At 36.4% G+C, this 13,542-nt stretch overlaps 3 protein-coding genes across 4 annotated transcripts in view; 2 read left to right on the forward strand and 1 right to left on the reverse strand.

Annotated features, from left to right (window-relative positions):
* Nucleotides 1-7,896, reverse strand: part of LOC113063236 (ubiquitin carboxyl-terminal hydrolase 24-like) — a 57,114-nt gene extending 49,218 nt beyond the window's left edge. Inside the window, exon 1 of the mRNA XM_026233482.1 lies at nucleotides 7,479-7,896. Within this exon, the coding sequence (XP_026089267.1) occupies nucleotides 7,479-7,760 (282 nt within the window). The 5' untranslated portion in view covers nucleotides 7,761-7,896. The remainder of the gene's footprint in view (nucleotides 1-7,478) is intronic.
* Nucleotides 1-13,542, forward strand: part of LOC113063237 (serine/threonine-protein kinase MRCK beta-like) — a 492,601-nt gene that overhangs the window by 196,850 nt on the left and 282,209 nt on the right. The window lies entirely within an intron of this gene.
* On the forward strand, nucleotides 8,658-11,096 carry LOC113063256 (biogenesis of lysosome-related organelles complex-1 subunit 2). 2 transcript variants are annotated; one of them, XM_026233510.1, is made up of 5 exons: nucleotides 8,658-8,864; nucleotides 9,200-9,316; nucleotides 9,407-9,526; nucleotides 9,724-9,828; nucleotides 10,611-11,096. In XM_026233510.1, exons 1-5 carry the CDS (start codon nucleotides 8,705-8,707, stop codon nucleotides 10,640-10,642), a joined length of 534 nt encoding a protein of 177 aa, XP_026089295.1. In that variant the 5' UTR covers nucleotides 8,658-8,704; the 3' UTR covers nucleotides 10,643-11,096. The 2 variants fall into 2 exon arrangements, with proteins under 2 accessions (XP_026089295.1, XP_026089296.1); XM_026233511.1 differs by having other exon boundaries at nucleotides 8,705-8,855.

Genomic DNA, 13,542 nt, shown 5'->3' on the forward strand with positions numbered 1-13,542 from the left:
TTTATATATTTTTCTGTATTGCTTTATTGTTTTAAATGTTTAGTTATTTTTGTTATAAGAAAAAAAGATATTTAACCTGCTATACTGTATTATGACCAATAATATTTCAATTTCAATACCGTGATAATACCGTATACCGTGATAAAAGCATTATCAATTAACCGCAACAGGAAAATCTGATACTGGCATATCCCTAGTCCTGATACATGGTGCTGACAACCTGTGACATGCAAGACCAGGGGCAATCGAAGAAGCCAGGCATGTTTCAATCTTTCCAAAAAAATACTTCATAATTGCATCACAAACACAGGGCTCTATGAAATCAGTTTGATATTTTTATTTCCCCCCACATTCTGTTTTATTTTCTCTAAAATGCTGTGTTTTATGTTTTATTTTTTTTTCTAAATTCTGTTTTAATGGTTGAATAAAATTGCAATAATAAAACAAAATGTCTAATCAACTGAATTTACAAAACGTTCACAATTTGTATTTGTGTTTTCAAAAATATTTATCAGTTCGTATTTTTCTGCATCCTGTTTAATGACTGAATGCAAATTTATTATCAAAAATGTTGGTAATCAAATGAATCCATAAAGCCTTATCAATTTAATTAATTTTTAAAATGCAATCAAATGAAATATGAACAATTCACTTCATATTTTGGCAAATAAGTGGTTTACCATTTAAATTAAAACAAGGATGAATAATTGTGTGATATTCCTAAACCAATCAATTGTCGGGTTGCTGTGAAAACCTTTGAAAACAGTTTTTATCTAATTAAAATATAAAATGCTTGTGAAATGACTCAGAACAGCTCTGAAGATTAAATTCATGTGTTTATGTCCTCATAATGCGAGCTTGAAACTCTATTTTACACACAGACACACAACAGGCAGACTTTTTAACAGAAGTCTTTTGGTGCTTTAATATGAACAGACACTAGTCCATATGATTTAAGTGCAGCCCTACTGTTCCTTTCTCAGATTCCAAACGCGCCTAATCATTACTTCATTACTAGTCAGTGGTTTCCCAGTAGTATCACCACCCCTTTAAACCACGTCTGCCAAAAGCGTTACACAATCCCCATTCAGTTTTGTCAAACCTACACGTCATCCAACAACGTTTTTTAGGCAGAAGAGGCAAACCTAAGACATGTAGGGTGGATGACTGGAGAGGATCTAGGTTAAATGTCATCTGGATTTCTTTTGAAACAATGGCATTTCGACATGAGCCAATTACAAACAGGGCTAGGATTATAGCCTATATAATATTTCCACCCATTCATCGCAGCCAAAGATTCAATGATCCAATCAATTACCAACAGACAAAATAAAACCCGCCCTAAATATATTCTAGTTTGAGAAGCTGCTTAACTCAGATATATATAGGTTACAATAAGGAAGAAAAGTTCATATATTTAAATGAAATATATAATGAGGAAATACAGTTTATATCAATATACTCTGATATTGTAAATGCATCTGACAAAAACAGCAGAGAACACAGACTGAGCTGCTGCAAGAAACAAAGACCCAAGTTATCAGAACATGAGAAATGCTTTATATGAAATGTAATATAATTACATAGTTCAGATGAGTGTAAGTGTGTTCCTCCCATCTCTTAGCAGTTAGCACATAATATGCAGCATAGCCACAGATAGATACATTTAATATAATAGTTTTTTTATTATCTAACCAATTCATTAATTGAAGAAATTTCAAACAGATTATTATTCCATAAACAGGTTGCATCCAAAAAGGCAAACACTTCAGATCTCTTCCACCATCTGCAACATAATCAGAAACTGCAAAGACTTTTGCTCTGAAACAAAGCAAGCAGCAGCTTCATTTGTCCATGCTGTGCCTCATGAAAGGCAAATTAAACATTCAATAGGTTTCCAAGAAAATACAGCGATATATGATATACAATTATGATGTATATTAGGGGTGTAACGGTACGCAAAAATCACGGTTCGGTACGTACCTCGGTTTTAAAGTCACGGTTCGATTCATTTTCGGTACAGTAAGGGAAAGAAATGCAAACATTAAACTACAGGTTGTTTATTACTATAAAAACATTTGAACAATTTGTTTACACTTTTTTTAAAAACATTTTTTAATAAAATAAATAATAAAATATAATTTATAATAAAATAAAAAAGAATAAGAAATAAAATACTGCTGCAAAGTTCTCCACTAAATAAAATACTCTCAAGTCTCAAACCAATATCATATAATAAAATATAATGAAAAATATAAATAACTATGATTACAGTGCAGCATTACCAATGCATTACCTAGCTTGTAGGCCTGCTCATATTTAAAATATATATATAACTTTCCAAAGTGTAAAGTGCAGCGTCAACAGTTTCAGTTTTTAGACCTGCTCAGATTTCGTTATTGTGTTGGACCGATCGGAATTAAGAGCAAAGGTCTGTTTAAATGCCGACGGGAGCTGCGTTTGAATTACAATCGTTTTGTTCCTAGTTGTAGTGATGTTCACACTCGCGTAATGCCTATTGAAAACCTTAGGCCGGTGACACACTGGCATATTGCACCTGTCAAACATAGTTTATTTTGTCGTCAATACTGTTGACGATGTCCTTTATCAATAGGCTTTATATTTATGCTCAACATGAAGTATAGATATTGTTATCGTGAAGACAAGATCCTGGTCTGTCGGCGGTCTCCCTCTATGTCACCTACAGTAGCAGCAGCGCGCCAGCGTCAGCCTTAGAATCAGCTACAGGGCGGGATTTGCGCTGAACGCGGAGACTTCCACCACTTAATATGTTCATTTGGAAACACGAAAAATGTACCTATGTTCTGCAAACAAAATATTGCATTCGGTCATTCATTTGCACCATACCGAAAGCCCTGTACCGAAACGGTCCGGTACGAATACACATACCGTTACACCCCTAATGTATATACAATTTTTAAAACAGCTTTTCATCACTGACACAAACAATGGTTGAAGTAACTAACACATATGTAAAGGGTTTTTGCACACCTGCTGAGGTCAGGTCTAACTGCACTGACCCTTCATAGACACTAAAATCACAGCACTTAGATGTCAGCTGTGACCGCGGTTGACCAACAGCTCAAAGAAGAGTGAAATAAACACTACAACAGTTGGGCAGTATATCAGACTTTACACATAACTAGTACTGATTATTCCAGGGTTACTGCAGGTTCTATGAGTTTTTAAGACCAAGTAAAGATAACTGAGTCAATATGGTCTCTAAATGTAAATGTATTTTATTAGCAAAGTTTCAGCATCTGAAAACACAACTTCCAAAAGATCACCATTACTTTTTAATTCCTATTATTATAGGTCATTATTTTAAGATATGGGCACTATTAATATTTTTATTAGCAAGGCAGAACTAGGAGAAAAAAATAAAACCTTATGTTGTTCCCATTCTCTAGAATACAAAAATAACTTTTTCTGTACCTTCTGATCACACCGCCAATAAATAAATAAATAAATAAAAACCTTGGTCTTCCTCAGCATTTTGTCTTGTTTTTTCCGGTGCAAATGTCTAAAGCACAATTACATAAAATAAAATACAATGTACAGAGGCTTGTTTTATTAGAGGTTGATTAAAATGAAGAGAGTTTGATTAAAACTAAAACAAATATGGGTATATAAATAACACTTTACAATGAGGTTCAATTAATTTTAGTTCATGTATTAACTTAAATGAATGATCAATGAACAATAATTACAGTATTTTTTTCTTCTTTGTTAATGCTAATGAAAATACAGTCGTTCACTGTAAGTTCATGTTAATTCATAGTGCATTAACTAATGTTAACAAGCACAACTTTTGATTTTAATAATGAATTAGTAACACTAAGATTAATAAATGCTGTATTGTTCATTCTAATTTCATGTTAACTAAAGTAGTTAACTGAGTCATTCCACGAAACCGGTACGATTTGAGTCCCTCTGACCTTTTTAGAAGTATTTTATCTATTGGGTCACCAAAATCTATTTTTTTTTAAATCTTTTTGTATTAATTTAAATGTCTCCTTTAATAAGGTATAAAAACATGACGTACATTTTATCTATTTATTAATTTTTTCTTAATTTTTTTAAAATAAATTAAAGATTTCAAACAAACTTCTTTCACATTGTCATTATGGGGTATTGTTTTTAGAATTCTGTAGAAAATAATTTAATCCATTTGGAACAAGGTTGTAATATAACAAAATGTGGAAAAAGTGAAACGCTGTGAATGATTTCTGGATGCAGTGTACAGGGGTGTTGAATGTTGGTGGAAAACCATGTGCTTCTCCATGTGGAGATCTTGAGAGAGGTGTGGGCCAGATATTGAATGCCACACAAGTTTTATTTTGGTGACCTATTCGGTCAGTTTATAATCTTCTAATGTATACTATGTTATTGTTGTTTTTTAATAAGGTTAATAAAGCTCAGTTCAATTGCAATTTATATATGTCGTCTTCCTTGGTCAAATAATGAAATACAGTGTTTATAGAAAATCTTATGGTATGTTTTTGTAAAAAAACAACTATTTGTATGTCAAGCTGTATTTGTCTCTTCAACCCGGTTACCCTAGTCTCAACAACGTCACACCTAAATTTGTAAGTTTATGAAAAAGTAATTTACTGTTTGTTGAACTTAGTCTGAAATGTTCAGAGAAATCATAAGAATACTGAATTTATGTAACTTTTACATTTGCAAACACTGAATTATTTATTATCATATTCAGAGAGCTCCTACAGTGTCCATAACAGGGTTGAAGATTGATAGTGCCCATATCTTAAAATAATGACCAATAATAATAGGGATTCGATGCCTGAGGTGGGAAAATATGTTTTTCAGGAAGTTAAGTATGTCATTAATGCTGTAGGGTGTCCTGAAAAGTAATATTTTGGGGTAAAAAATCTAAACATGTGTAAGTCCAAATCTTACCGGTTTCGTGGAATGATTCAACTAATGTTAACTAACGAACCTTATTGTAAAGTGTATGCCAATGGGCTCTGAAAAATCTGCTTATTTCATAGGGAAAACAAGTTTTCATAAATTCAATATTTGCTCGTTTTAAACATAAATCTGGTTAAATTCATGGTTCATAGACATTTTTACCAATACATTTTTGCTTTATATGTGTGCACAGAAAACCATTGTGGAGCACGCAACTACCAAATGGTTTAAAGGGGGGGTGAAATGCTATTTCATGCATACTGAGTTTTTTACACTGTTAAAGAGTTGGATTCCCATGCTAAACATGGACAAAGTTTCAAAAATTAAGTTGTACGTTTGAAGGAGTATTTCTGTTCCAAAAATACTCCTTCCGGTTTGTCACAAGTTTCGGAAAGTTTTTTTCGAGTATGGCTCTGTGTGACGTTAGATGGAGCGGAATTTCCTTATATGGGTCCTAAGGCACTTCTGCAGGAAGAGCGCGCGCTCTTTACTAGAGAAAAAGAAGAGCGCGCGCTCCCGTATAGCAGAGCACTGAGAGCACAACACACTTCACTGATCAGAGCGACGCGAAATGTCACAAAAGAAGTGTGTTTTTGGTTGCCAGGGCAAGACAACCCTGCACAGATTACCAAAAGAGAAACAGCATTAAGGGACCAGTGGATGGAGTTTATTTTTACAGAGCATCAACGGAGTTGTGCAAGTGTTTGTGTTTATTCCCCTGCATTTCGAAGATGCTTGTTTTACAACAAGGTCCAGTTTGACGACGGATTTGCACATCGCTTATTTCTTAAGGATAATGCAGTCCCAACGAAAAAGGGTCACGATCGTGTGTTGGAACTGCATGCGGTGAGTAAAACTGCTTCAAATATCTCTGTGTTGTTAACTTAGCTATCGACGTGTAAGCACATCAAGTAAACAACATGCGATGTTGGCATCAAGCTGCACTTTCCACATCTACAGCTTAAAAGAAAAAAAAAAAAGACGACAAAGAAAGTGGAACTTAGTCATTTTCCAAAACCGCTAAGCAAATATATAGTTTCAGTACATACCACATAGAGACTGATTGCTGATGCTGCTCTTGTTCAATTTCAGCCTCTGGATCTGATTCTGGATCATAAATATACACTGAATCTGACTGTTAGCCGTGGTTTGTTTTGGTTGGTTTTGTCCTCACAGTGTTACAGCTTCCAGACGTGCTCAACTCAAAAGCCTACTGGCGCTCGTGATTCTTTAGCTCCGCCCACACGTCACGCCTCCAGGCACTCGTGTTTTTCCGGGAAAAATCGGTACAGACTATCTTTCTCTTATGAATATAATAAAACTAAAGACTTTTTGGAGTTATGAAGGATGCAGTACTACTCTATAGGTACTCAAGATTAACAGGATATTGAGTGAAAACGAGCATTTCACCCCCCCTTTAAAAAAAATGTAAAAGATTATTTACATCGAACCTACATGCTACATTAAAAAAAAAAAAAAAAAGGAATTTCCCGCATTGTAAACGCGAAACCTGCGGGAATGAGTAAAACTCACACCGAAATTCAGGACCTGAATAAAAAAAGATATTTTATTGAACAGAGATTCATGAAATAAACTTCCATGACTTTTCCAAAAACGTGTACATTTTTAAAAACCGTTTCCAGGCCTGGAAATTGCCAATTTGAAAATCCATGACTTTTCCATGTTTTTCACGAATGTATACGAACCCTGTGTCAGAAAATGCCCAAAAAAATCCTCAATTTCAAGATATTTAGATATTTGTGTTAGGAAAAACATACTGAGGGGTAATATTCATTATTTGCAGAACATGCAACATTTAATGGTAGCATTTTAAAAATTCCTGGATCAATTCAAGACCTTTGTGGAAGGACGAAACAATACCCGCAGAAACCTCACATCCAGATCCAGACAAATAATAATTCAAAAGCTGTGGGAATGCAGACTCCAAATACACAAAAGTGAATTCTTATTCAGCTTCTCATCAGTCTGACTGGTCAATATTGGATTCACTGCAGAGGTAACATAACAGATAACATGCTGGAGTCTAATGACACTTAATGGTCCTACAACCTTACATGTAAATCATCAGCCACACGTTTCCTCCTATTACTCAACAGCAAGACATCAGTTTAATATTTGATCAGGAGGTAAAACACTCCATTAGCTGAATGCTTCCCTTTCAACGCGCAAAATAATAACATAGTAACGTTATAGTCTAACAAAGTCACTCGTTTAAATGCAATCTACACCCATCCCCCAAGATCCTACAACTTCTGCTGCCATGTGAATGAATGCCTCTCTGCTGAATTTGTTCGTAACCTGCTAATGCATGCATGAAGAATGCAACGATAAGAGAAAATATCTTGACATCCTTGTCAGTTGTTGCATGCACAACAGGTAATGCATGCTTATGCAGGGGCGATAAAGGCGTGCGCGCGCCTTTCCCTCCGGTTTTTGACAGCCCCGGTGTTCCGCCTCAAGCAACCGAACGAATGATCACAAATGCATGCGTTTCATAATCATACCTCACTTTCCACGACATCGTGATACGCAGGCGGAGGATCGAACCCTCCGGTGCCCGTGCGCCCGCTGCTCTCGCCGTCTCCGCTGAGGCCGGAGCCCGGGGAAGGGCCGCTTTCCATCGGCTCGTAGCCGTATCCGAGTCCCGGGCTTTCGTTGGTGAGCAGCGCGACAGCCTCGTTGATGTCGTTTTTGGCTAGGCGCAGTGCTTTCCGGATGGCCACCGGGTCTGGGAAGCCCATGCATAACAGCGTGGTCATGTGCTGCTCCTCCTCGGTCTCCATCATGGAAGTGTGTCGATGATCCGGGCTTCAGTAAGGGGGCACATAGCACAGGCATCCGGCTGTGCACGCCGCCATGTTTACAGTCGGAGGTGCTGCTGGTATCCTGTCACGATGGATTCCCGTCACAGGCAGAGGGCAGCGGGCTGAGAGAGGGCCACGCCAGGCCTGTGAAGCACGCGACTCCAATGCCTCGCTAGGTGGGTGTGGACGGAAATACTTTTCAAAATAAAGGTAAAATATTTCAATTTTGAGTGGGTTTGAATTTTAGCAAATTTAATGTAATGTGAAATTAATTATCTCGACAGTACAATATATAGTCTGTCACCATTATAAAATATATAAAAATTATTTTGATTAAAAATAAAAAAAGTCATGATTAATTTCATCCAAAATAATTTTTTCGTTTACATAATATATGTGTAGTGTGTATATTTATTATGTATAAATACACGAATATATATATACCGTATATCCAATTTCGAATGAATCATTATTTTGAAATGCACTCGGCAGAAAATACATATCACAGAAGCTCATTGTTCTTTGCTTCACTCTTTTTAAATTGGCAGGGTTTTCACGCAGCCCCACCCATATCTGTATATCAAACAAATGTGTTTTTGACCTATAATTAATTAATGGTACACCTTTAGGTTTCACATTCTGTATTAAGGAGCTGATATGCATGTCAAAAATAATATTACATACAAAAGAAGTAAGAGTAACAAATCTGGTTACTTTTTAATAGTTTTCACATGGTCTCGTAACGCTTCATAAATAAATCGTCTTATATCAGTTTCGCTTCAACAGATAAAAAAAAATCGGTTTAATTTCACTTCATGAGAAAAAAGCTGTTTTCATTCTTTATACAGTCAATGGGGGGGGGGGGGCAGACGGAAACGAGGAGTCACGTGAAACTGGCTGTGGTCATGTGACCATGTAAGCTGAAGATGGCAGCTACGGGGGAGGAGGCCGCAGTGATGGACAACATCTGCACAACACCCGCTCCTCCGACCGACCTCAAGCTCACAGCCGAGCCCGAGCACCGGAGAGACGAGCCCGCAAACGATGCGACAGAGAACCCAAAAGCCAAAAGACCCAGTAATAACAGTAAGCAGCTTTTGTAAATAAACCAAGTCACTGCAACTTCATCTGTAACGTTAGTAGAGATTCTCTCAGTGCAGCTGTTGCAATGTCAGGTTGTGTTTGTCGCTTATTTTTGAGCTAATGAAACCGGTTTTCGGTGCTTGACTTGTTCTGTTTCCAAAGAGAATGATGCTTTTGTCTACATTTGTTTCTAGACTGTGTTTCTGTCTTAAAACCCAGTAAGCTGTCTACCTAGATTGCGCTCTGGGCATCAAATACATTTAGAGCATAACAATTCTGCCTAGGTAGGCAGCTTGCTAGTTTTTCGTAACACTAAAGGTCTCTTCTGTCTGCAACAGATGACGGAGGAGTGGAGACGGCAGAGGAGGCCACTGAACCCGCTCAACCTGATATCAATGAGCTCTGCAGAGACATGTTTGACAAAATGGCAGTTTTCTTACAGGGAGAGCTCACCGGTAATGATAATAGAAGAACCATGAATATTTGTCTCTCTCTCTTTCAATTTATATGCAACTTTGTGTGTAATATTTGTTTTGTTTGCTCAGCAACCTGTGAGGACTACAAGCTTCTAGAGAGCATGAACAAACTCACCAGTCTGAAGTACATGGAGATGAAGGACATATCCATCAACATCAGCCGCAATCTACAAGATCTCAATCAGAAATGTGAGAAACGTGGTAGCAATATATCAAATCAACCAGTGTATGTTGTTAAAATGACATTAAGCTTTTTTCTTCAGCCAGATTGTCTTATCACAGTGTACACTTGGGTTTATTAACATTACTGTTATCATTGCATATTTTTATTTTTGTGACTTGCTTATACTGATTGCTTTAATTATGTGCTATATTTTTTGCTCTAGATGCTAGTTTGCAGCCTTATCTGGATCAGATTAACCAGATCGAAGAGCAGGTTACGGCTCTGGAACAGGCTGCTTATAAACTAGACACATATTCAAAGAAACTGGGTGAGTTCAAAGAACTCTGTGAAAAATACTGGGAGCTATTTTTACTGTTTTCTTATTTGCTTTTAGATGTTTTATATTTAATTTGAATGAAATTGATGAAGGACACCATTAGGTTTGCCTGGACTATGAATTATTTTGACTGAACCTACCCAAAACACACTGTACAGAAAACAAAGGGGAGTTGTGATGAAACAGTGATGGTGTACTTTTATAGGCCAACCAAAAGTTTGCATCATCCTGTTTCCTTTGACAAAAACCCAGAAAGATTTTTCCACTGGTGTTTGGATTATTGCAGACAATATTAAACTACTTTGATTATCATTTTACTTTTGCAGCTCAACTGAAATCAAATAATGTATGAATTACAAATCTTAATAGCAAATAACTTCCTGTATTTTTAAAATCATTATAAATAAATTGACCGTCATTCGGAACCAGTTTATGATATTTCAAGTTTTGGCTTTATAATTTAATGAAATCGTTTGTTTATATGTAGAGCTTTAGACATTTATAGCAATATTCATATTATGTGTAAGATATCAAGAAATGCATAGACTGGACCTCTTGAAAATGAAATACGCTCGAATCAATCACTGAACAGTTGATTAAATGGACGTTAGGTGGCGCTATAAGAGCAAAATTGATGCTAGGGTTCCTCTTTTGTTATAACGGTGATCTCATTTTGTGAGATTAATATAACATGCAAATGTGTAACTGAATCACTCAGTTTTTTTTTTGTATTTCACTTGTGCAATTACTCCTGTTTGTGTGTTTACTCTCAGAGGCCAAGTTTAAGAAACTGGAGAAGCGGTGAAAGTGACCAGGAACTCCTTCATCCTCAAAACACATCTGGAAATCTCAGAGACTGTGTTTGTTTTATGCACCAAACAATCTTCAGACCGATATCATGCACACTATGGCAGTATCACAGTCTCTCTATGTTATGGATTGTGCTGCAAACAACCTTGGGTAGATAATATTGAATGCTCATTTACTGACCCCTACACGCTGCACGGGGCAGGGGTGTGTCATGCTCCCAGACCAACCCCTGCTTTCAAAATACACATTTAAGATTCAAAAAAGGCATGAATGTAGATAAAGCTGTACACTGTATTTAAAACGGCTTGTTACAGTATATGTTGTTAAAGATGATTTACCCACTATTTTGTATGTTTTTGCAGTTAGAAAAGCAAAGGTTTTGTTAAACACTTGTATTACTTTTGAATTAGTGTCAAAATCTTAACTAAAATATAAAAAATAAAAATGGAGAAAAATGAAAAGTGAATTACATATTTTAGTATCGTGCAGTTAAAAAAACATTTCTCACATTTTCTACCTTAACATTTTATACTGCTGCTTTTGTGCAATTATGATGAATTGCAGCTGCTGTTAAATGTTATTGATGGTATGGTCATGCAAAAGTAGGATGTGTGTGCGTGTGTGTTTTTACAGTATCTATGAAATGCTGTTTCATACCTCTCTTCACGTCCACCAGAGGGCAGACGAAGCCCACACATGTTCTGACTCGACCTTTAACCTGAATTTGACTATAAGCCACACTGATAGGTCCAGAGCCATGTATGGTGAGGCGCTCATCCACAGAGATAGTGGCCAATGTATCATATGTTCAGGCTCCAGTGTCAGTATACCGAAATAATCAGCACGGGGCTGTTTCATGCACTTTAAAGACAGTATGACGGTCCGTAACCATTACTGTACTGACTTACATCTAATAACTGAAATACTGTCCTATAGTGTCATATTCAATATGAAACATTAAACCGCACGTAATTTGATATCAGTTAATTGATGTATTTGTAATTTTCATTATTTGAAATAGTCTAAAAGAACAAACCAAATGTATGTCTCTTTCTGGCTTTAATTCTGACCACACACATACACTCGCTGTTGATACATCACAATGATATTCTCACTCTCCCTCGATATATTTGCCCTTTAAACCTAAACACACTTGACACATAAACACAACCCTGAGCCAGTATAAAGACCGTCTCTACTCCCTGATAGCAGGCTTTCTTTATCTTTTAAAGAATGATAAGCTGTCCTTCATGTTACTGTTAAGCAACTAACAGAAGTACTTTTTTGTTTTATTATGCACTTGTTTGGTGCTAGTCCTGATGTTTCCTTGGCCAAGTCTTTTCTTTTTCCACAAACTGTTAGTGCTTTGCCTTTTTGACCTCTGAAACTGGTTTAAATCTGTCAAAGAACTACTGTTTCTTTTATAGCAGGTGGTTACCCTATGAGAGCTGTAGTTCTGTGGTTTCCAATACAGAAAAGAAGAAAAAAAAGCTTACAATTCTGATTTTTTCTCTCTCTCTCTCTGAATTCTAAATTCATCTCACAATTCAGACTTTTTTTCCTGAGAACTGAAAGTCTGCATTTGTGCCTTTTTTTTTTCTCTGAATTGTGAGATATCAGTTCTGGGGGAAAAGATAGAATTCTGAGATAATTATTTAATTATAATTGTGGAAACATTTATTATAATGGAATATTATTATATTAATTCCATATAAATTATATAATATTTCTTATATATTCCAAAAGAATATATCGAAGTATAAAGACATGATTTTTTGTGCCCTCTCATAATCAAAAACCTAAATATTAATACTGTATTTTCCGCACTATAAGTCACACTTTTTTTCATAGTTTGGCTGGTCCTGCGACTTATTGTCAGGTGCGGCTTATCAAAATTAATTTGACATGAACCAAGAGAAATGAACTAAGAGACATGAACCAAGAGAAAACATTACTCTCAGAGATACTGTCAGAGATGCTGCTCACTGCTCCTGTAGTCTACACTGAAGACACAGAGCGCCCTCTCGCGGCTGTAGACGGTAATGTTTTCTCTTGGTTCTTGGTTCTAAATAAATGGGACTTATAGTCCGGTGCGACTTATATATGTTTTTTTCCTCATCATGACGTATTTTTGGACTGATGCGACTTATACTCAGGTGCGACTTATAGTCCGAAAAATACGGGTAATCAAAAAATATGATCATTATTCTGAAGTTAGTCATCTATTCCTCAGAGATCAGTTTACTGGAAATGTGTATATCGTTGGCAGAGGGGTGTGTGGAAGTATTTTTTGTGTAAGTAATCGCCTCACAGACATCTAATGCTATGCTGTGTGTATGTTGTGTGTACAGTAATTACATCCTGGAATGCTGCTTGTAACAGTCACTTAAAAGCAAAGGAAAAGTAACTGAGCACAATGACTCATTAATCAATTCTTCCCTGTGGTCCATAGGGTTTTCTAACAGATTAATGCTGTAAGTGGACTTCAGTGATGAGAGATGCTCATTGGTTAGTTCCTCAACCCCAGGGTCTCCGTTTCTCCAGTGTTAATATGTAAAACAAGTTTAGATTAGTAAGATTCAAACACAGAGCGTGTCTTTTACAAACTTCTGGCATACATCTATGATTCACAGACAAGTTCTGTATATCATGAGTTGCTCTGTTTGCTGGCCGAATTAGGTGCTACACCCTCATGAATAGTTTTAACATTGCGGGGCAAATGCCGGGCAGAGCAGCAGAGGTCGTGGATACATTCATTTGCATGCATGTGGATAAAGTGCTTAATCACAGTTTTTGACAAGCCTAGTTATGAGCCCCTGTTCGAGTAGGTAATTAGTGTTGAGTTGCACTGATGTTCTAGTTAATGTAAAGCCTCCAGGGCTTTTAAGTCCACTA

This window comes from Carassius auratus, chromosome 45, assembly GCF_003368295.1.
Source record: "Carassius auratus strain Wakin chromosome 45, ASM336829v1, whole genome shotgun sequence".
Lineage (NCBI taxonomy): Eukaryota > Metazoa > Chordata > Actinopteri > Cypriniformes > Cyprinidae > Carassius > Carassius auratus.